At 39.7% G+C, this 20729-nt stretch overlaps 2 protein-coding genes across 25 annotated transcripts in view; one reads left to right on the forward strand and one right to left on the reverse strand.

Moving 5' to 3' along the window:
* The first annotated feature begins 273 nt into the window (after window positions 1–273).
* The window catches only part of LOC137971319 (transcription factor Jun-like), a 112499-nt gene continuing 92043 nt past the window's right edge, over window positions 274–20729 (forward strand). For 7 of the 17 annotated variants that reach the window (XR_011116967.1, XR_011116965.1, XR_011116966.1 and 4 more), the window contains exon 1: window positions 8316–8440. The gene's annotated coding sequence lies outside the window, so the exon portion shown is untranslated. Of the gene's footprint in view, window positions 328–5614; window positions 5754–6145; window positions 8441–12387; window positions 12564–20729 lie in introns of those variants that run through there. The other 10 variants (XR_011116979.1, XR_011116977.1, XR_011116969.1 and 7 more) reach the window with 7 other exon arrangements.
* Window positions 7893–20145, reverse strand: LOC137971318 (zinc finger protein ZIC 4-like). 8 transcript variants are annotated; one of them, XM_068818147.1, is made up of 5 exons: window positions 18304–20145; window positions 12481–12705; window positions 10068–10433; window positions 9332–9503; window positions 8699–8831 (listed from the first exon to the last, which is right to left on the reverse strand). In XM_068818147.1, the coding sequence occupies exons 1-2, from the start codon at window positions 19609–19611 to the stop codon at window positions 12655–12657; spliced, it is 1359 nt and encodes a 452-aa protein (XP_068674248.1). In that variant the 5' UTR covers window positions 19612–20145; the 3' UTR covers window positions 8699–8831; window positions 9332–9503; window positions 10068–10433; window positions 12481–12654. The 8 variants fall into 8 exon arrangements, 4 of the variants coding, with proteins under 4 accessions (XP_068674247.1, XP_068674250.1, XP_068674248.1 ...); XR_011116956.1 differs by lacking the exons at window positions 9332–9503; window positions 12481–12705; window positions 18304–20145 and adding exons at window positions 7893–8032; window positions 11242–11489 and having other exon boundaries at window positions 8213–8831; window positions 10094–10433; XR_011116958.1 differs by lacking the exons at window positions 9332–9503; window positions 12481–12705; window positions 18304–20145 and adding exons at window positions 7893–8032; window positions 10505–10903 and having other exon boundaries at window positions 8213–8831; window positions 10094–10433.

Raw genomic sequence — 20729 nt, forward strand, 5'->3', positions numbered from 1 at the left:
CCGTGCCTGACAACATATTGGAAAAAGAAACTGCAAAAAATATCCGAAGAGCCGTACAGCCAACCTTGCATAATTATTTGGTTTATCATAATGGTTTCCGAACGGCCAAAATCTCCTGAAATTCTTTTTAAATTCTAATTTCCAAAGAACATTCATGGCTTTTTTCCTTTGGCCCTTTTCGTTGACAAGTTTCACTGAGAGAGCATGAGTACTAGTTTTCAGTCTGCTCGCTCCAAATCGCTCGCTCCATACCCAAGCTGTCTTTTCAAGACCCGCCATTATTTGAAATGCAATTGCGAACAAGCTCGCTTTAGACCGACGCTGAAGGTAAGGAATTACACTATCATTTCTCTTTTTAGTTGGGAAAAGGAGGAATTAAACCGCGTAATCATGTTGAATCCAACGAACAAGAGAGAGCCGCTTGTAAATACAGCATATTTGTATTGAATGTGACCCCGTGACCTTTTCAGGCAAACTTGGCAACAACAACACCTTTATTCGCTTTGTACTTAATTACATACATATGAATAAATAGAGAAAAGATAATATTTTTGTACTTAAAAGCCTGGAGCTGAAAGAATCCTAAGATTTTCTAGCCAGTTCTCCAGATTTTTAAAGTTGTGAAGAATTGAGATAGAATCTTCGAAGAAGCAATTTAAAGGTAGAATGCAATAAGAGAGAAGGAGTATATGCTTAAGTTATGTTTAACTATGTTGTTCTGACAGTAAATGAGGTTTCAGTTGTTTTGAGAATTGGTATACATTAAATTCTTTAACGTTTGAGGGAATTTTTTGATCCATAAAGGTACAATAAAGGTACAATAAAGTTACAATAAAAGCATTTTAATAGGGTTAAAGTTTGTTTACGTTTTGAGTAAACAGTAAGGAATTACACTATCATTTCTCTTTTTAGTCGGGAAAAGGAGGAAATAAACCGCTTAATCATGTTGAATCCAATGAACAAGAGAGAGTCGCTTGTTTTAAAATGCAGCATTTTTGTATTAAATGTGATTTTTCAGGCAAACTTGGACCCATAAAGGTACGATAAAAGCATTTTAATAGGCTTAAAGTTTGTTTACGTTTTAAGTAAACAGTAAGGTAACAGTAATGTCTCTAGTACACATTCATTCATTTTGACATTTTGTTATGTTTTGATGCTTACAATGTCTTAAACCTTCATCAATCAGAGGATTGCAAATTAACAGAGAAGGCTTTCATTTCTATGATTTTTTATGGTTCATCAAATTTATCCATAAACTTAGAGAGATAAAAAACATGTTTGCTGGCCCTTGCCAACACGTTTTGTCTTTGAATTCAGCGGAAGTTAATCACTGACTTTCGGTTCTTTTGCCGTCAGGCATCAAATTCCTTAATAAGCAACAAACTGTCGGAATTAACGAGGGTTGACTGTTAGAAAATATTTTATGGTGCCAGCATTTCCATTTCACACCATGTACATAATTACCATTGAACAAGCGATAACTCAAAATCTCAGGCAGGCAGAAGTTTTTTCCACTAAAATAATGATCCTTATCTAGAATAGATATCTTGACCATATTGTTGTTGATAAGATGTTTATAATTGACTGCAAGCCTTCACAGAAAAGATGCATGTCTTCCTCTTCACAAGGCCATAAGATGTTTTTTCGTTCTTAGCTACAGTGAACAGTATGTTGCAGGGACGAATCCCGGATTTTTCATTTCTCTTTAGGAGGTGGTGCACTACTGAGGAATGGGGTAGCTGACTGGTGAAGTTTTTTTTTTCTTCTTGAACCAGAAAACCAGTTGTATTAGAAAGCCCCAGGGATTCTCAGGATGGAAGGGGAGGGAGAGGGAGGGAGGGGTGCACCCCCTAGATCTGCCCCTATGTTGCTATATACATGTAATAATGATACAATGATTGTCCCGAAGATTTTCAGTGTTCTGTTGGCTGATGTTAACATTTCTAGATTTAAGAATGAATTAATATATTGACTTAGCCAAGCCTAAAAGCGGAGCTCGTCATCATCATCATCAGTCCTTTTTGCGCCATGGGACGCATAAGGCCTCTTTTTTTTCTTTTGTTTTCTGTAGTCAGTAGATTAAGTCTGAGAGGGTGACTAGCCCTCTGCAGACTTGCCTTAGCCCTTATTTACCAGCTTGTTCAGAGTTCCGTGTTTTGGTGTTTCCGCTTACTGCTTAATGAAATCATTTTCTTTGCTTTCTTCTATATAAAATTAGTACGCAATGCGTACATGTGTTTACTGCTAAAGCTTCTTCCAGTGCAGGAAATTTACCAAATATGAATTGGATGACTGGTAGCATTCTGTGTTGAGGTGTATAACAAGACACAAAACAGTATCATTATTGCAGAGCAAATGTATTTATTGGCTAGCTTAAAAAAGTGATTTAAACTGAAACAATAAATAGCCTGTTGTCTTTAGGTCAAAATTCAATAGGAAGCTAAATGTCAAAGTACATAATTTGATCAGTTTGGCCATGTTAAAACTGCTTGATGTGACAGAGGCAAACAGAAATGAATGAAATATTTCTTAAGGTACTGAAAATAGTTCTGACTTGTAAGGATTTCAAAATTGTTCTTGTAGCTTTGTGGAATAATAAATTCTAGACTAAGTAAACGTAAAGTGAAAACACAAGTTATTTTGAAACCATTGTGAAAAAAATAACTGGAACAATGATGTTAATTACAAACTAATTTACTTGTCTTAATTAACATCTTCAATAGCAACAAAGGCCTTTGTGTAAAGACAAACAGAAAAATTTAATGTCACCTAAAGGGAGAAACTAACTAAATAGAAGGTTAATGTTCATTACGTCTAACATACATGTAGTATGATTTTTAGTTTCATTGACATGTTTATAACTTTCACCAGCCATTGGCGTTACAGTGAAAGTGTGCCATCTACACTGTTCATTGTTCCACAAGTTCAGTTATATGATTGGATTGAGGATTGAATTTCAGTTAAATGTTTTCAAGTTCAAGTAACTCTTCTGCTATTTTATCATCTTCAGGGTCCTTTTGATATCAGTGAAATCTCTCCAACTTTCCTTTTTAGGGGGCAGTGTGGCCCAGTGGTTAGGGGGCTTGCCTTGAGATCCGGATATTCCGGATTCAAGACCCGCTCTGACCACTCGTTGAATTTGTTCCTGGTAGTCCCTAGTTCAACTTCCCAGCGCACTTGTAAATAGCCAACTGGTTTGCCTTCGGCCAGTTGGGATTCTTAACAGTTGTAGTTGTTGTGTTCTGTTGTTTCGTTGATTGTGTTTCATTGGCCCTGAAAAGCCCCTATGGGGAGCGGTCAATTAAGTATGTATTGTATGTATTGTATTGCTTCGTGCATAATATGGCTTAAAAGAGAGGGGGGCTTAATAACTTTCTTCCTCTGATAACGAGGACTTATTTGAGAGAGAGGGTGGGGGAAAGGGGGGCTTAATAGAAGCCCTATTTACTTCTCACTTCTTATTTACTTCTATTTACTTATCTGCCGTATTATACTTCTCATAAAGTGCATACTCTTAGATGGCCAGATTGTTTGGAAACATTTACTAAATGAGCCATGGGCTGGCTTCAGTTACCTCTTCAATAATATTGACCAATGTTGTCTTCAAGCATTCTATCAAGCTCATTATTGACTGCAACAATTGCATCTGAGGCGTTGACTGACAGGCTTGACGTTAGGGTCAATGGCAATTTTATGCTCAAAATCAGTAACCTTTCCTATGCCCTTGAGAATATTATTATATTCCTTTAACAAGGAGGCTAGCTTATTCTTATCAGAATCTCGTTTGATAGTTTCGTATTCAGTGATGATTTGTAACTTAAAACTAGAATCTGACTAAAATCGATCCACTACAGTGACGCGCCTCAAAAATATTCGACGCAAATGCTTTCGACAGCTCCTTTAGTATGACGTCAAATCTTCGTATTTCGGGCATCCAGGACATTTGATTATCGATTAACGATCGGCTATCGATAAGTTAAGGTGGTTCTTTAGAAAAAAAAGTTTTCGAACGATTTTCTTGAAACTTTCCCTGAATGTTTCCTACTAATCCTTGTTTTGAGAACTACAATAAAAGAGATATGTCACCTTGCTTGCTTAAGACATATAATTGGTCAATCTTACCCCATTGATGCCTGTGCTGATACTAAACACGCGCGTTATTTCAAAAATGTTTGTTTTAAAGGTAATAATTTCTTGCTGTGCTTCGCTCCATTTCAAAGCAGAAAACAACAATGGCTTTAAAGGTCTTTCTCGTGTTGTTTTTTTTCATTTAATAAGTATGACTTTCCTTGCTTGCAAAGTAACATTTAAAATCATGTTCTTACGTGTCTTATATTAAATTTATGATCTGGCGATCAATTTTTTCTCATTAGTCGCCGGAAGGCACCAGGGAAAAAAAGTTAATTCCGGGCCCTGCAATCAGTCAGGAGGTGGTATCTCTACTTCGATTGAAGCACCAATAATTATCCTAAAGGAGTCAAGAGCCATAACTAAGGCACAGTTGGATATTTGTGGACGCAAGCTAATAGGCTAATGAGAGTCTTGTCCATTTGCTACAGGCAATGCCAACTGAGTCACTTGTGTTGAATAAGAATACACTGAATGAACAGACAATACAAGCAAGTGCTTATTTATAAGAGTGGATGTCATAATTATAAGGCGCCACAATCACCCCCCCAAGGCTATTAGTCTAACTTCCTAATCTGATTCATTCCGTTCACTGTGCTACGAAAGACAATGCAGATGGGGGTTTTAGGTTAGTCTGGTCTCTTGACATCAGGGGCAACTTTAACAAAGGATAACAGTTTTAGAATCAGCTGAAGGAGGGGAGGGGAAGGGGCGGGCGAGTATTACCACTTCTATGAAAGTGTTTTAACTTAAATTTGTTAAGTGTAGGTTTGACTGGGATCAACTACTGAAACTCTTAAACACCAAAACAAGCTGCCGAACCCCCGTCACACGGTGAGCATTCGGATGTCAACATAATTAACCCATCAGGTCGTCCCTGAAAAGACCCTCAGTTACGAGTACAATCGTCTGGCGTTAGACAGACTGAAATCCGGCTAGAAGTTTCACTCTCAGGACTGAAGGATTAAAAGGGGACATAGTTTTTTAGTGGACCGAGATGTTGTTAAGCCATTCATCCTTGAAGCGGCCTCCATTGACGAGTAAAATCGTCTGGCGTTAGAGTCTCACTCTCACACAGCTGAAAAGGTTAATAAAGAGGTGTTTTAATAAAAAAACTCGCAGCACGTGTCTTATCGGGTCTAAAAACACTCGGTTACGCCTCGTGTTTTTAAACCCCGATAAAACACTGCTGTTCGTTTTTTAAACATTACATAAATTCGGCATACTCGGAAAAGTTGTGAGTGCTCTTGAACAGAAGACAAACTCATTACCTTGAATGAACTTACAATTGCTTCTTCGTAATATTTTCTGATTTATATATCTGGGCAAAGTACAAATGGTGAAAGTAACGCAGAGATTCAAATGTGCCTTTTTGGCCCCGCAGGGTTTTGCCCCAGCGGCCAAAAGCCGAGGAGGCAACCTAGAAGCCCCCGCGTAAAAAGGGAAAATATGTAAATTGGTAGATGTTGTGGAGAGGAAAGCAATCTCGATTTGCTCAACCGGGCGCGCAAGTTGGTGTCGGTATTGCTCAACGAGTTCGCAAAGTGTTCTGGGTTACTTGAGTCACGAGGGGAAAGTCACAAGAAGCATCGACATCGAAGTACTGTTCAGTATAGCGATTGAAAGTGAGTAGTTTTCCAATATTTACAGCGATTCCTTTTACTTTGAAAGTCAAAGATTATAGTATCTGATAGAAAATCATATTGCCTGGGTCAGAAATCGATTTTTCAGGCACAAATCAAAAACAGGGACGACGATTTGTCAGACACAAATCAGAAACAGTGACGACAGTCTCGGCCCACAAACTGCCAGGCGCAACTTCATAAAGCAAAAGCATAGTCTTAGTATCAACATTTTCAAACAATCTTCGATCATATTTACAACAGTTATTCACAGATAAGAATGATGATGATGATGATGATGATGATGATAATGATAATGATAATGATAATAATTATAATAATCAACGATCCGAATATAATAACCAAGTTTTGTTCCTATTTTATGGTATTTCAAGGTACCGTGGAAAGAACCACGTGGCTCAAAAGGATGACGACGAAATGTTGCCTTCTAATTAATGTTCCCGTTCCCGTTTTACTATCATATTTCCAAGGCATTTTCCATAATTATGTAAATTGCTTTTCAGTTGATAGCGTATCAAGCAAACGTTGATGGAAATTGAAAATAAATGCTCTTTGTTGTTGCCCATCCTTTCCTTGCATCTCACTGAGTTTCACTTTCATTTACCTACCTAATTATAAGTAGTACAATATGAAAACATCACAATGTGCAGCACATATTGATTGGCACAACACTTCAACTGCCATTCATATTATCTTAGGCGGGCGCAGATGTAGTGAAAACTATTACTATTTTAATTAATGTGGAGTAAAAAAGGTTTATCAATGAAATGAGTGATTGTTGGTAAACTGAGAAGCAGGGGATCCCAGCGAAGAAGGTGGCACGCCAACATCGCTAATTTATATAAATGGCCAAATCTCGATCTCAACTCTCTAAACCGACCCATCCAAGACCGTGGTCTTTGGGGAGAGCTAAGTCGTGTGCATGAGTTCACATTCTGCTCTAGGCGGAGATATTTTTCTGATGATGATGATATGGAACTGTTTGTTTTATACGAGAGAAGCGAAGAGGTGGTGTCGTAATGGTGGGTATTCATTTCAGTAACGCAGCTAATTATATCACGGCTCAGTTTGATAACACGAACTTCCTATTCGCAAGAATACAGTTTGCTGTAGATTAGGGTTGTCTCTGAGTTGAAGTCGTAAAAAAGGCAAGGAGACACTTTAACACCCTTGTCTTTGTGTATCACTTATGTTAAGCTGAAAATTTCGCTCATGTGACTTCAGCCGCGCTGCTAGAACACGGTGTCGTCATTAAGCAGACAACTCTCAAACGGCTTATTTGCAGAGACGCACATTTTGTACTGCAACGGTGTTTTCAACAGTGCTTCAATTTGAGCGCTTCTAGAAACGGTGACCTTTACAAGTTCAAAGTATCTAATACGTTTCAGGGTGTGTACATCCTGTTTTTACGGGTACCTTGACCTTCAGGCTCTTTTTACCCGGCCTTCCAGTTGGCCACACGCAATATCCGACTTCCTTTGACTATTTCCAACACTTCCTCATCTTCTTTTAGTGGAACTGTATCTAATCTTTACTGATTGCTCAGATTAGGACGTTGTGAATATGGATATTTAGTTCACTATTTAAGAGCCCACAATAAGTAAACCCAATGTCTACAGAACTGTTACGTAACATTCATAAGTTTAAAAATAGTATCGAAGTTTAATGATTCCTGCCAGGGATCTCACTTATAACTTGTCACTCTTACCGATGATGGGCCTTACAAACTGTGCAATGAACCACGGAATTCCCTGTGTCCTTCATTCATTGAGTCCATGCCAGTGCATAGCTTTCCTAACCCTGTTCAATTTTCAGAGACGCCTTTGAACCAGAATGGCTTTCAGTGATGCAAAACTAAAACTGCCTGATTTCAGTCTTTCAATCTCAGTCCACCCATTCTTCTTCCTTTAAGGGAAAGTAACCGTGAACTCAATATCGCACTTCCTGTTTGGTGTGTTTCCAACAGAATTAATCGATTGCCTTCAGGATAACAATCCTGGCTGCCTCAGCCGCTTGCTGAATTCTGGCATCGCATCGTAAGCTGATCTTGAGACAACTCGTGAGGAAATAATGCTTCCAACCTGCTCTTGTAGAGAGTTCTAGAGTCCACCGCCTTTCTCGTGAAAGTTCAACTGTCGTTCCCACGTCCATTGTTGGCGCTTCCTTGCTTGGCAGTCAACGAAATCTTCTGGAGTTTTGTCTCCAGGGGTTTATGATCGGTTTCCGGTAAGACTGAAATACTTTCCCTGTCACGGCTGCTACTGAAAATAGGAAAGATTTACGTCTCAGATAGGGAATATCTTAATTCAGCAAAACTGATCAGAAAACTCGAAACATGTGTTACAGCTATAACTTTATTCAGTTGGCTAACTTTCCACGGAAACAGTTGGAAACATCACGTAAGCAAACTACATTAATATTAAATTATGTTTTCAGATTACGTTTTTGCAGAGGTCGTCCTCTTTGCTTATGTTCTCTATTTATCTTTGTGACATCGGCAGACGTGGGACAACATCGTGGAACTATATCCAGTGGACCCAAATAAGTTGAAAGAGCGAACATCTCTAGTAACGCTGGGTTTCTTTGACAAACGAGGCGTGTAACTCATACTAGCAGTGGCTTATCAAAGCCTGTTTCAATAATTCGCCCTATAAATACAAATATGGTTGGTGAGTATTGCATCTCCGTTGGAGCAAATGCCATAAGTTAAACTGATATTTTTCAATAAAAGTAGTTTGGAATCGAAATCCATTTCACTTCGCGGGCATGAGTGTCTTTGCTAAAAGTATAAAGCTTGCATGATCGAAAATCTAAGTATACTTAGCTCTTTTTTTTCATGTCCTTTTCCTCTCTCCCAGTGGCATGTGAGTTTGCTATTTCTCCGTTATTCTTCAGTAGTCTTTGTGTCGTGGAAAGATCATCATATCATAATTCGCTTGCTTGGTTGTAACGGAGGTTTCGGTAGGATCGTCTTCGTGAAGAATTCCATTCTTGTTGTAGCGGGGACAATCCTTCCATTTATGTATACTCTCGACACCAAAGGTCGTCTTCTACGGTGAACTGCAAGGAGAAAAGAGACAGCATGCTGGTCAAAACACCGCTACGAAGACGTACTCAAACGTCACCATGTAAACCCTGGATCGGAAGACGTGGAGAGGAGTGGTGAAGAATGTTAAGAAGAAAGTGGAGGACACCAGGAGAGAAGAATACCAACGGGCACACATGGTCAGACATTCAATTCCTGATCACGACAACTTCCTCCACACCTGGTTAGGCCTCAAGTGGGACGAAAATTCCTCTCTCCTGCCACTCAACTGCATTTTTTTTCTTTTCTTGTATAACTTTGTAATGTACATTAGTTTGTATGTGTTGATCAGCCGTTGGCAAATTGTTTGAAACCCATTTCATTATGGATAGAAAACCATGGAATACATGGCTTTAAATGCTGCAAAAATGGAATCCATGGTCATCTCTAAACCCAAATTGGTTATCTGTAAACCCAAATTGTAGTAAAATTCTGAAACTAATTAATCTGCTAAAAGCTATCAAAACCTATTTACCTCAATGCGCGAGGCAGTCGTTTTATAAGTCCCTAATCCAACCTAATCCAACAGTCGCGGGTAACACCCTCTGACGGCATAGATTTTGCACTGTTGCCCGCTCAGAGACTTGGCGGGAAACAGTTTATTGTTAGATGTCATGTGACCTTGAAGTAACCAATGAGAGCGCGCGCTGCTGGGGAAAAAAAATTAGTTATATAACAAGTTCTTTAAGCTTTGGTTTTTATTCCGTATAGTAAATTGTAGTAATGTAGATAGAGGACCATGCACCCTAATTAACTTAAGCCCGTTTCAAACGTCGTATTTTACATGTGCTGAATCTAATGCAAATGAGAAAAATCTGTTGTTTTCGCTCATTTGCATTAAATTTGGCACATATAAAGTTCAACGTTTTAAACAGGCCTTAGTGTTAGCTTGGTGATATCCTCTGTAAATAATAATAATAATAATAATAATAATAATAATAATAATAATAATAATAATAATAATAATAATAATAATAGTTATTATTATTATTATAGCAGTATTGTACTTCTACATGCTGAGCTTACTAAAGAACATAGAGGGTATTAACGTAACCTATGCTCCTTCAGGGATTATAACTTTCTATAATATCTAAGTGCAAAATAGTAGAAACCTAATAACATTAATTGAAACCGGCTCATATGCCTGTAAAATAATTAATTTAAAAGCGACGTCCTAACATTTGCTAGAAAGAATGGCAGCTGGTTACTACCGTCTTAAAGTCAATTAGGCAGCAACCTTGAATGTCCGAGCGATGTGGAGGGTACTTGAAATGACCGCCCTCTGCATTAGCCTGAAGATTTCTCTGCACCTAAGGAACCAAGGATCACCCTGAGGGATCTTTCCATGTCCACACTCCAGCCTCCCAGCACATCTATGATAACTTTGCATTGGTTGATCTTATAACCCTTGTACTGTGCTTTCAGTTCCCATCCATACGGTCCATTGAGTGTTTTCTCTTCATCTTTCTTGCCACGATTCTCGACCCACGGATAGCTCATCTCGATGGTACTCACTATCTTTTCCCGATGGTTGACTATCCTTGCATCCACCCGGTTTGCCCTCACCTCGTTATGCTCTGCGAAGACGGGAATATATATTATCATTATATGAACTGTGGCGAATAAATTAAAGTAACTTAAATTAAACCTGCGGACGCCGATGCAGAACGAAGGAAGGCCTCGTGGCCCACCGAAGAGCATCACACACATGTTGTCATCATCGATCACGATGGACTACAGACCACGACTACGACTCTCAGCACTCTCGCCAGTACAAAGCAGTTTTCATTTTCTAATGATATGATGTTACAGCAACCTTCTGATAGAGCGAGTTTCAATTGAGTGTCGTAAAACCAAAACCAAAGTAATTACTTTGGCCAATCAAAAAGGACTGAGACAATCCCGCAAACCAATCAAAACTCGAAGTAATTACACGTAGCCGACACAAAGCGCGGGAAAATGTGCACGCGTGAGTCACGATTGGTTTTGGTTTCACTTCTGATTGGTTGAAAAAATGGCGCGAGAACTTTGAACCAATCACTGACTGAAGTAATCATAAACCAAAGTAATTATCTAATTACTTTCGACACTCGATTGAAAACCGCTCTAATGAAGTGATTTATCATTGCGTCGTTTAGCGTGACGGCAAACGGCAATAGTTGATTCAGATTTGCGTTTTGCCAATGATCAAAGAAACTTGTTTGATTTGTTAGCTCATTTCTTTCCCGCTGTTAGCTACAGATTCGTAGATCGCGCAACTTCTCAAAACAGAGGCAAGTTACAAAAAGAGATTGTTCATGCTTGTATCAGTGACAAGCAGCAGCCAGTTTGTTGCTTGCCGTTTTGCCAGAACGCTATGCTCTGGCAAAGTTTATTTCGTCCTACCTCTCGACAATTCAACAATTTCTGTAAAGGCGGCGTCGAGTTTGAAATTACTGCATTTCATGATTTGAGAGGTCAGTTTCTTCTCTTCGGCATTGCGGAAAACTGAGCCAGTTGGCGTTTTTTTCCCGAGTTCCTCTTTGACTTTTCCAGAAAAGAGGTCATTCGGATTTGGTATCTAATGTGATTTCCGTTCTGAAGATAAACTCAAATAACCAATACGATAAACCTTTGATGGGGCAAAGTTTGAGAACCTTCAGTTTCGTAGAATTCATATTGTTTTTGTGGTTTTAAAGTTTGATGCATTTTTAAGGCTAATTTGCGGTCAGTTTGTAGCGAGCTCGTGTCCCCCACCCCATACCCTTTGAAAGATTTGCGGCCAAGAACATTACTCAGCAAAGCCACATCCGCGTCCCATTTGTTGGCTTCCTGCCCCATCACGCAACCCTTTCGTTTTCCCTATGAAACGGAGCAAGACGTCAGTCGCTTGCATGGTAAATTCCTTTCCTTGTGGCCACGGAACATTTCCGGCGTCTTAAACCGGAAATTAGCTTAAGAGAAAGCTTTGTAATTTTACTTGACCCATTACAGTGTATTCCCGTTTTCCTCCTTTTGGATATATCTTTCACAAGCAGTCATTTTGAACTCATACTATCACCTGTGCCTTTCTCGCCTTTAAGTCTTCTTCCCTCTATGTTTTTCTACTCGTTAAGTAACACTATTGAAACTTGCTGTAAGTGTAGAGAAGAAAACAAAGCAGAACAACAAGTGCTAATCGCTTAATCCAATCTTCTATTTTGTTCTTGGTTAAGATGTGTTCTAATTGGGTCGTCACACTTAAAGAAATAAGTCGAATGCCGATCGAGATCTTTGGTCCAGCTAGAACTTTCGTTTTTTTGTCAGTTAATCTTTACGGGAAACAATCTTTGAATGCAGGCGTTGATTTTGCATCTTTAGCTCGTAGACAGGAACACGAGCTTTTTCTTCCTGTGAGCCCTCACCTCTGGTCCCTGGTTTCATGCTAATTGCGAGCTCTTAATATGGAAACAAAAGAATTTGCATCTTAAGTAGACATTTTAAAGTGTACTCCATCCTAATATGCAGAAGAGAGATCCCTACCTTAAAACGATTGTTTTCGTTAATTTTTAGATTGGCATACGTCAAGGTGCGCTCCACTATTTTAAATAATTTTACATTCAGTATTTGGATACAATTACCATGCATGCCAGTGAAGTAACAAACCTCAGCGGCTCTTTGCTTCTTTTCCTTCCCTTCCACAACGGATTTCCAGTCAATCTCACCGGGACACTCGTCTGTGCTTTCTGGTAGGTCTTTCAAGTAGACTGGAAAAGACTGCTCTGGCGCAGTCTTCTAAATTCATCCCTTTCGTTTTCTGTTACTCAATCAACTTTAAAGTTATGAAGCTGTTTCTTTTATTGACGTCCTTCCAATTGTATACCGTAGCATCTAAGACGAAAAATATCTTTATGTGTGCAACGGGGCAAGATTCATGTTTTTTTTTTGTCAAGGAGGGGGGAGGGAAGTGGAGGGAGGGGAAAGTTGGGGCTATTTTGACCTCTTCTTGGTGAGCTCCTGGATGCACTGATTTTGCCGAACTAGAATTTCCCTTGATGTAAGATGCCTTCTTGTGTATAGAAGGAGGTTGCATTAGTTTTCAACTTTGGGATATGCTATATGTGGACTCGTAGTAAGAGAGAAAAACTCAGTAGCACCCGAGGTTCAGGGTCAGCAACCCTCATTCGAACTCAGGAAGTTGTACTCTGTCTTGGTTGTTAAGCGATTGCTCATGATTTATTCTTTCGTGTAGTACCGGAAACTGGTCTGACGTATGTTATGCTTTTTATTGGCTATTGTTCGGCGCTTTTTCATGTTCTCTTACTTTGTGGACTGCGATCTCCTGTCCTGACAGAACACCATGAAAATGAAGCTATTGTACCGGGCCTCCTCGGGAGGAAGGACTTTAGTTTATGTAATCTACTAAGCGCGCGTGCGCATTTTGGCTCGGGAAGAGATAATTGTTTGGCTTTTCGCCATCTTCTAGAGAAGAAAACGACGGATGTAAAGTGGTCTCCAGCGCTGTTAAAATGGCAGCCTTTCTCGATTGACCTCAAACGAACGTTCCCTTCCCAAAATCTCGCCAATATTTGCTAATGCCTACCACTTCCTCTTTAGGGTTGTCAATTTGCTCCTGAAGGTTAGCAAGCACAGATGCTAGACTCTTCCTTACTTTTTTTTCAAGGCTACAGTGTCAAATAAACTACCCCCTGGCAGATCCGCCTCGAGTCGTGTGTAAACTGACGAATTTGACATGCAAATTGACCACTTATTAATGAGCTTAACGTAGAAACGTCAACAAAACAAGTGATAAAATATAGAAATTATTTCAAACTCAAGGTCATTGATTTCACATTTTTAACATGCTACGGGCAAAGGAGTGACAAAGGACCACTTGCATTATCATGTCTTGGAGAAATTAAATTAGCCCACGAACCCTTTTCGTGACAGCTAACACTTTGAAATACCTATTTGTGAGACACGTTTTTTAGCCTTTAACTCTTGAGAAAAAAAATTGAAAATCATCCCCCACTTCTTTTGTCTTAACGGAGTCGTGTAATGGGAAAATCTGTAGAAAGCGGCATAGTTGTAAAGGAGTGAGATCAAAGCATACGTCTAAACAACGTTTACACAGTTACTGCCTGCTGCGATGTCTATTAGCCCCTTGAAAAGGGTCGGCAATTTTTCATTATTTGTCCTTTTTTTTTCAAAGCGTTCCATGTAGTCATATTGTAAAGCTCCAAGAGGCAAACCTGTGGGGCGTGATTTCCTCTGGTTTGCAAAACAAACACGGTCGCTGTGCCACGTTGGGTTAGGAAAATAGAAGCAATTTATTGCCTTTTTTTTGGTGGAAAACCGTAACCACTCTCCGAAAGCCCTTTGAGTGATGGCGTTGACTATACATCAGGCCCAATCGGTATAAAACTTTCTTCGTTTGTTGATATAACGTTTTAAAGATCAGAAGCTCGACCTTGTGAAGGAAATAAGTATCATTCACGGATAGTGTTGACGAAATTGTGTGTACCATGTTGCCGACTTATCCACTTCATTACGCGAAAATAGAACATAATTAAGTTAGGTGCCATTTTGAATTTGCGCCAAACCGCCTTTGGTCTTCCTCAAAATGTACTAAGTGCCTCCTTTTTCAAAATTTCTATCTTTGTGATCCGCGTATATTCCCTCGTATCTTCACCCTATTATCAAATTATCCAACTTTAAAAGCATGTTTTTCATCAGTAAATCTTACTTTTCAAACTTTCTTTCATACAAATGGTAACGTTATGCCCAAGTCGAGGTATTTAACGTGCATAAAGGACACCATCACATCTTAGTTATTAATAGACGGTCCTTTCAGTGATTTTTATTTCTAAAAGGCTTTAAAAGCCTGTTCGAATGGAAATGAGATAAAAATAAGAAGCTTCCAAATATAGTGAGAGACTAATCCTCTTCAAAAGAAAATAATGTTTCGTCAAAGGGTCGTGTCCTAAATTGTTATCCGCTTCCTGTATTTATGTGCCATCTTTCTGTTAGACACTTGAAATCCTGGTGTGATTTAAATGGCGAATACACGTAAATTTCAAAGCTTGTTATATTTGACACAAAACAGTCAAATCAATTTGGCTTTGCACTTTGCTAACTATGTCATTGTTCAGGGCTAGGGATCCGGTCAACATTCAAAAACCTGCTTTTAAGGGGCACATGAAACAGCTGTCTCGTGATGTTTATGTTAATGGCATTAAACGTGACAGTTAGAGTAGAATGAATAAGTAAAGTCACATGCTTAGTAAGTTAATCCTGGAAGAATTCATCTCAGTGCAACACAAAGAAAAGGGAAAGTGAGGTGAAGAGGGGCCAATATGTAAACTTCTGCGTAAATGCTAATAAATGCACAAGCGATGCCCCATAACAAGCGATACTGAGTATTCGGGAAGCGTCAATTTGTCGACGTGCGCCGTGTCTTTAAGACAGCCTTAAGGAAACTTGAATGATTGGATTTTAATCATGAGGTCGTCAAAAATAGCACTCCCTTACCAACAGGCAAATCAATTTTCACAAGAGTTATTTTGTCAAATTTCATCGTCTTTCACTTCAGTTTTACTCAGAACTTGTACAGAAACACCAACGACGCTAATATGTTCAATAGAGTTCTGAAATATTGTTTGCAATTTATCCAAAACTGTTGATAGGCTCATATCACGGGTTTCAGTAAAATGGTTGAAGGGCTTCAGTACTGGATCTTCACTAAACTAGAGCCTAGAACCCCGGAGGTCAGTGGAATTAATGCGGCATAATGCATGCCCAGCTACACTTGCTCTTCTTCAGTTAAACTTCAAACAACATGGATGGCATTACCTTTGAGTTTTATACAAATTGGAAGTATTACTAAAAAGTTTGTCAGCAGGTGATTGAGGAATACCCAACCCAAGATCCCTAAAAATCGTTGATTTCCTCATGTGCTAGATTCTTCGACAGAGTCACGCCTTTGTTTTGTTCCGTTTATATTCAGAAACTTTCCATAAAATCGCATCAAGGAAACAGTAGGATCATTTCATACTTCTTGGACTTGACAGGCCGTGCAGCAATATGTACTCCCTTTCAAACAAAGCTTAGACGCAACTTAGATCCGGTGTAAAAATGATGCAAATAATGAAGGGATCCTTTGTAGTTTGTTATCTATGAAAACCAAAGTATTGAAATGCGGTCTGCACGAGTTCGCAGGATAAAGTCGAAATGACATCTATTGAGTGAAGTTAAAAATTTAACAGAATTCCTCGAACGAAGTGCTTCTCGTGGCAAAAGGCTATGGCGTTCAATTGCTCCTAGCTCTATGCAAGCGCTTTGTGGTCTGAGTATTAGATGTGGACGGGCTGTCCTTTGTAAATCCCTTTTACCATAATTTGTTTATTGTGCATGAGCCATGTTTCCTAAAAGACCTTTTTGACTCAGTTACCCACTTGCACCACAAATTGCATAAAGCGAATGTTACGAAAGAAAGAAAACTTGATTTTTTATATTCCCGTGAGATTATATATGAAATTTTAAAAACAGCACTTCCTAGGGCGCTTTTTGGGGATATCAGTTTAAACAGTTTTGAAAAACTGTGAGATTGAATACTGCAAATGCCACTCTGTAAGACAACTACGTGAACAGGCCATGCGTTATATCTTAATTCAATTGGTCTTTTGCTGTTAGGCACATCAGAGATTGAAACCACCTTGATTGTCATTGTTCGTCAGTTCCCAGATTTGACAGTTTATCTTTGCCGGTTTAAATCATACAAGCTCAGCAGTATAACAAAATTAAAATGGAGGAAGCGTTTGTCCGCTATTGTTGTTGTCTGCCTACGCATTTTGCGTCACATTTGCTCAGAACAAACCCTGCACCTATGAATTATCTTTGGCCCTTTCTACTCGAAAATCTTGAGCAACTTATCTCTCTTGAGATCTCTGTCATTTTAAAGAGCAAATCCTACCTAGGCCTTTTTCTATGCAGAATTTGGTGCGATATTTCAAGTAACTTGATTGTTCTTTGCCTTTGATTTTTGTTAACAAAAGAGGAATGAGAAAACCTTTGTGTTTGTCAATGAAACGCACAGGGAATTTCCGCCCCTATGGAGTTCGACCTCCCTGATCAATATGCAACATATAATTTTCTTATTACACGAACGGACAACGCTGAGTTTATCGAAGCCAAGGAATAATAAAACCTTAATTTTTTTTTAAGAATAAGAAGAAAGGACGAAAAAAAAAAAAAAGGTTACTGTTAAGTTTGAAGAAACGCCCGAGGTCTATCCATCCTGAATGTACAACTGTCCAGGCGGCAATCTTTTCAACTGGGTTGCTTAAATACATTTGACATTTACAACGCGTCCTTCTTTGTTCAAGTTTCTTTACTTCTTGAATCAAGTTGTTTTCCATCACAGTCTGATCTTGAATTAATCGAAATCATATCTCTTAGAAGATTAAGTTATATCCCAATGGTAAGCAGAGTCAAATTCGTTTACAAACAATTAGTAGTTTTTTTGAAATACGTACTCAGTGTTATCATGTCCTCTGACATGCATGCAGTAGGACTAAAAATAAATAAAAAGGGCGAAATACCCTTGTACCGTTATCCACAAAGAATCCCAAACAAATTAAGCAGCGTCCTCGAATCTTTCGTGTTACTACAATTGAATGGAATTTCCTGAAATGGGAAATAAAAGCACACAACACGAAAGGAATTTCGTCGAAGTGAATTAGAATCGTTGGCTGCTTGAGGACATTTTTGTCGGCACACTGGGAGCCAAGCCTTCAAAACAGTAATTGAGGCTCCAAACTAAAGTCGGTGTGTGTATGTAACGCGTGTCGCCAAACTGTATTAGGACTCAGTAGCCCAAAAAATGTTAGTTTTGCTTGCTGTATAGTTGAGCAGTTATTACACTACCGATAGTATCATACTACTACAACATAGTGTATATTCAAGTGGAAAATTTAGGTCAGCATTATCAAGTGTATTATTTAAGAAAACTTGGTTGCTAATTTTTCCGATCGTTTTAAGTGTCGTACCAAGATATGAAATGGTCCACCTTACCCCAGGCAGGCAAGCGTGATCGATGTTGATGTAATTTCTGCGGTGTCTCAGTGTCTAATCGAGTTTACTACTAACTGCAATATCTTTATACTCGCTCACCACACCACAGGGACTTCACACAGATATTCTCAATCGGTTCATTATTGTTGTCATGTATCAAGCCATGACCCCTAACTATTGATAGCGGTGCTACTGTGTAAAGCCTATACAGTTCATTATTTTAAACACAGACGGTCTATTCCTTATGCAAGATTCACCAGTGCAATGATCAGTGTCATGCGTTATATCATTTCTGTCTTCCATCAGAAAAAGAAGGCCGTTGTCGATTTGGAAGAAGTTTCTTTTTCACTGATTTCACTTGCAAAGATAATTCGTAAGGTCTCTTTTTGCTTAACACGAATACCAGTTCGTGCTTACCTCGCGTTCACTGCGCTCACTAGACGTACTCGGGCAACTTTCAGTTTTTGAGGAGGAGTTGATAGAAAGGCCGCAATGGCGTTCAGGCGGTGAAGGGGTACTCAAGCGGCTCCTGTCCACACCGGATGATTCAGGTATCGGCGGTGGAGAAGGCGAGATGCCATGGAGCTTCATATGCTTACGAAGAGAGCTTGGGTGTGTGTAGCTTTTGTTGCATCCTTGGTACTTGCAGTTGTAAGGTTTGTCCGATGTATGGACGTGGGAGTGCTTTTTTCTATCGCTGGAATTGGCGAAGCGTCGATCGCATCCCGGGAATTCGCACACGAATGGCTTTTCACCAGTGTGAGTTCGTTTATGAATCTTTAAATTTTCAGACCTAGCAAAGAGTTTTCCACAGCCAGGGAATGGACATGGGAAAGGTTTTTCGCCAGTGTGTACTCTGATATGATTGACAAGCTTGTACTTCGCTTTAAACGGAAGTCCATTACGCCCGCAGTTTCTCCAAAAGCAGACGTGTAAAGGCGAATCGTTCTGGCTAACATGTTCATCATTTAAGTGTCTAACTATCTCGTGAATACTTGTATATTGCTTACCACAGATCTTGTTCTTTGGATAGTTTTGAGGATCAATCCATTCACACGTCATTATTTTGTTCGGAGGTTGGCTCATGAACTGGGAAAAATGCATTTGTGCGTAATTGAGAGAGCGATGGTGTTCGTAAGTGTACGGCGACTGCGAGTACATATCCACGCGAGAGTACATATCTGCCCCAGGCGGTGGAAACGGGAAAGTGGGTCTTTGTGGCATCTCAAGATCGGAAGGCCCGTTCATTGACGGGTAGAAATTGTGTCGCTTTACATCTGGTCTCTGGTGAAGTGTTAACGGGCTAAAGTTGGAATGAATCGAAGGGCCTTGACACTGTGGAAATCGTGCTGGACCCGGTGGCACGGGATCGTATATAGCATGTCCGTGGCCATGCTGAATGGATCCCGAGCTTTGCAGATGATCTTGGCGGTGAAGGTAATCTCGGCCGCTTAGATTTTGAGCGGCACAGGCTGCTCTGACTTGACTAGTGTGAGGCGAGAAGGCAGGATATCCACCGGTCTGCGAGCTAAACACAGCTTTCGTGTCAGCAATGGGCTCGGGAATTCTATGCGCCAAGCTGAAAGCCGTTCGCGAGATCATACTGGGGCTTGATTCCACAAAAGGATTTCCAACATACGGTGAATCTTTACCGGGTTCGATGAAGTCAGCTACGGTTGGATGGCCAACAGAAGCGGTTTGGCTAAACAGTGATAGATTGTCCATAACAGCTAAGCTGGGTAAGAGCCTTCAAAGATCCCAGAACAAACCGTACAGTGTATTGCTTTGTAGATACCAAAGGTTTGTTTTACAGGATTATCCACCCGAGTAGATTGACGGTAAATGATTATTTGCCCAACGCTGTTGACTAGGTCGTCTGCATCTGTGTTTTCTAGTTGAATCACAGCTTGATGCTTACTTTATCAATCGATTGGTTCTTGCATAATTTGTTTGCGAAGTAGATTTGTGGGCCAATCATTCATCAGACAGGGTTTCACACGCATGCTCCGTCACTTTATCCTATAGGCGTCAGTTGTCGTTTGTGACTGCTGTGGTTACGCCTGGTATGTTTGTCGTTCGCGGACTAGTCGAGACGACTTGAATCCAACGCGAAACACACCACCAGACTCTCTAAAATCCATTAGTGTGAATTAGAATCGATTTAGTGCTTTTTCTTGTTTTAAGAGCTAACCACACCGCGTCGCATCCCGGCAGCGGTAGCTCTTACACGCGGGTATGTGGTGTACTGGGTTCTTTGACAAGCGTTCTAGGGGGGCGTTAAACCTTTATTCTATCTAACCTTAGGTCATCTTATAATTCGTCTATATAAGATCATCAATTATCTTCCTGCTATTCCGTTTTATATATCTCTAAGCAGCTCTTTCAATTGTACTGTAAATCCCAAAACGTAAGCGGATCAGGCTCACGGAGTTAACGAGATATCGATCGATTTCACTTTCGTTGGACTTAAAGCTTGATCAAATACTTTTTTGAAAAACCCAATTAAATGTTTTGGAACTTAATGAATTTTTTGGCTGATTTTACAAGAATTTGGTTAGTAGTAGTAGGAATGTTTAAATTTCTCCTGGTCAACTTTATGCATTGCGATACGCATGCAAGAGACTGAATTAGCTGGTGGTGACAGGCAAGTTAAAGTGACTAATTGGCGTGCTCCGCCCTCATTAAGATCTTATCTTCAGCATCACGAAAGATTGAATTAAAATTCACTCTTCGCAGACCGCAATTCTTTTGGAGTTCAAAATATTTAAAAGTTATTTGAAATACGCTCCGTTGCAAAAGGTTGCCCCAATTCAGTGAGCACTCGAAGAATCTTCACCCTCGCC

Source organism: Montipora foliosa, chromosome 9, assembly GCF_036669935.1.
Source record: "Montipora foliosa isolate CH-2021 chromosome 9, ASM3666993v2, whole genome shotgun sequence".
In the NCBI taxonomy this organism is placed as follows: Eukaryota; Metazoa; Cnidaria; class Anthozoa; order Scleractinia; family Acroporidae; genus Montipora; species Montipora foliosa.

What these genes read in the sequence shown, in the direction of transcription:
- LOC137971318 (XM_068818146.1), bottom strand. Translation starts at nt 19,611, where the DNA reads ATGGACAATCTATCACTGTTTAGCCAAACCGCTTCTGTTGGCCATCCA. An exon ending in GTGAGCGCAGTGAACGCGAG is followed by an intron (nt 12,706 to 18,303) that starts GTAAGCACGAAC and finishes TTTTCGTCTTAG; the next exon opens with ATGCTACGGTATACAATTGG.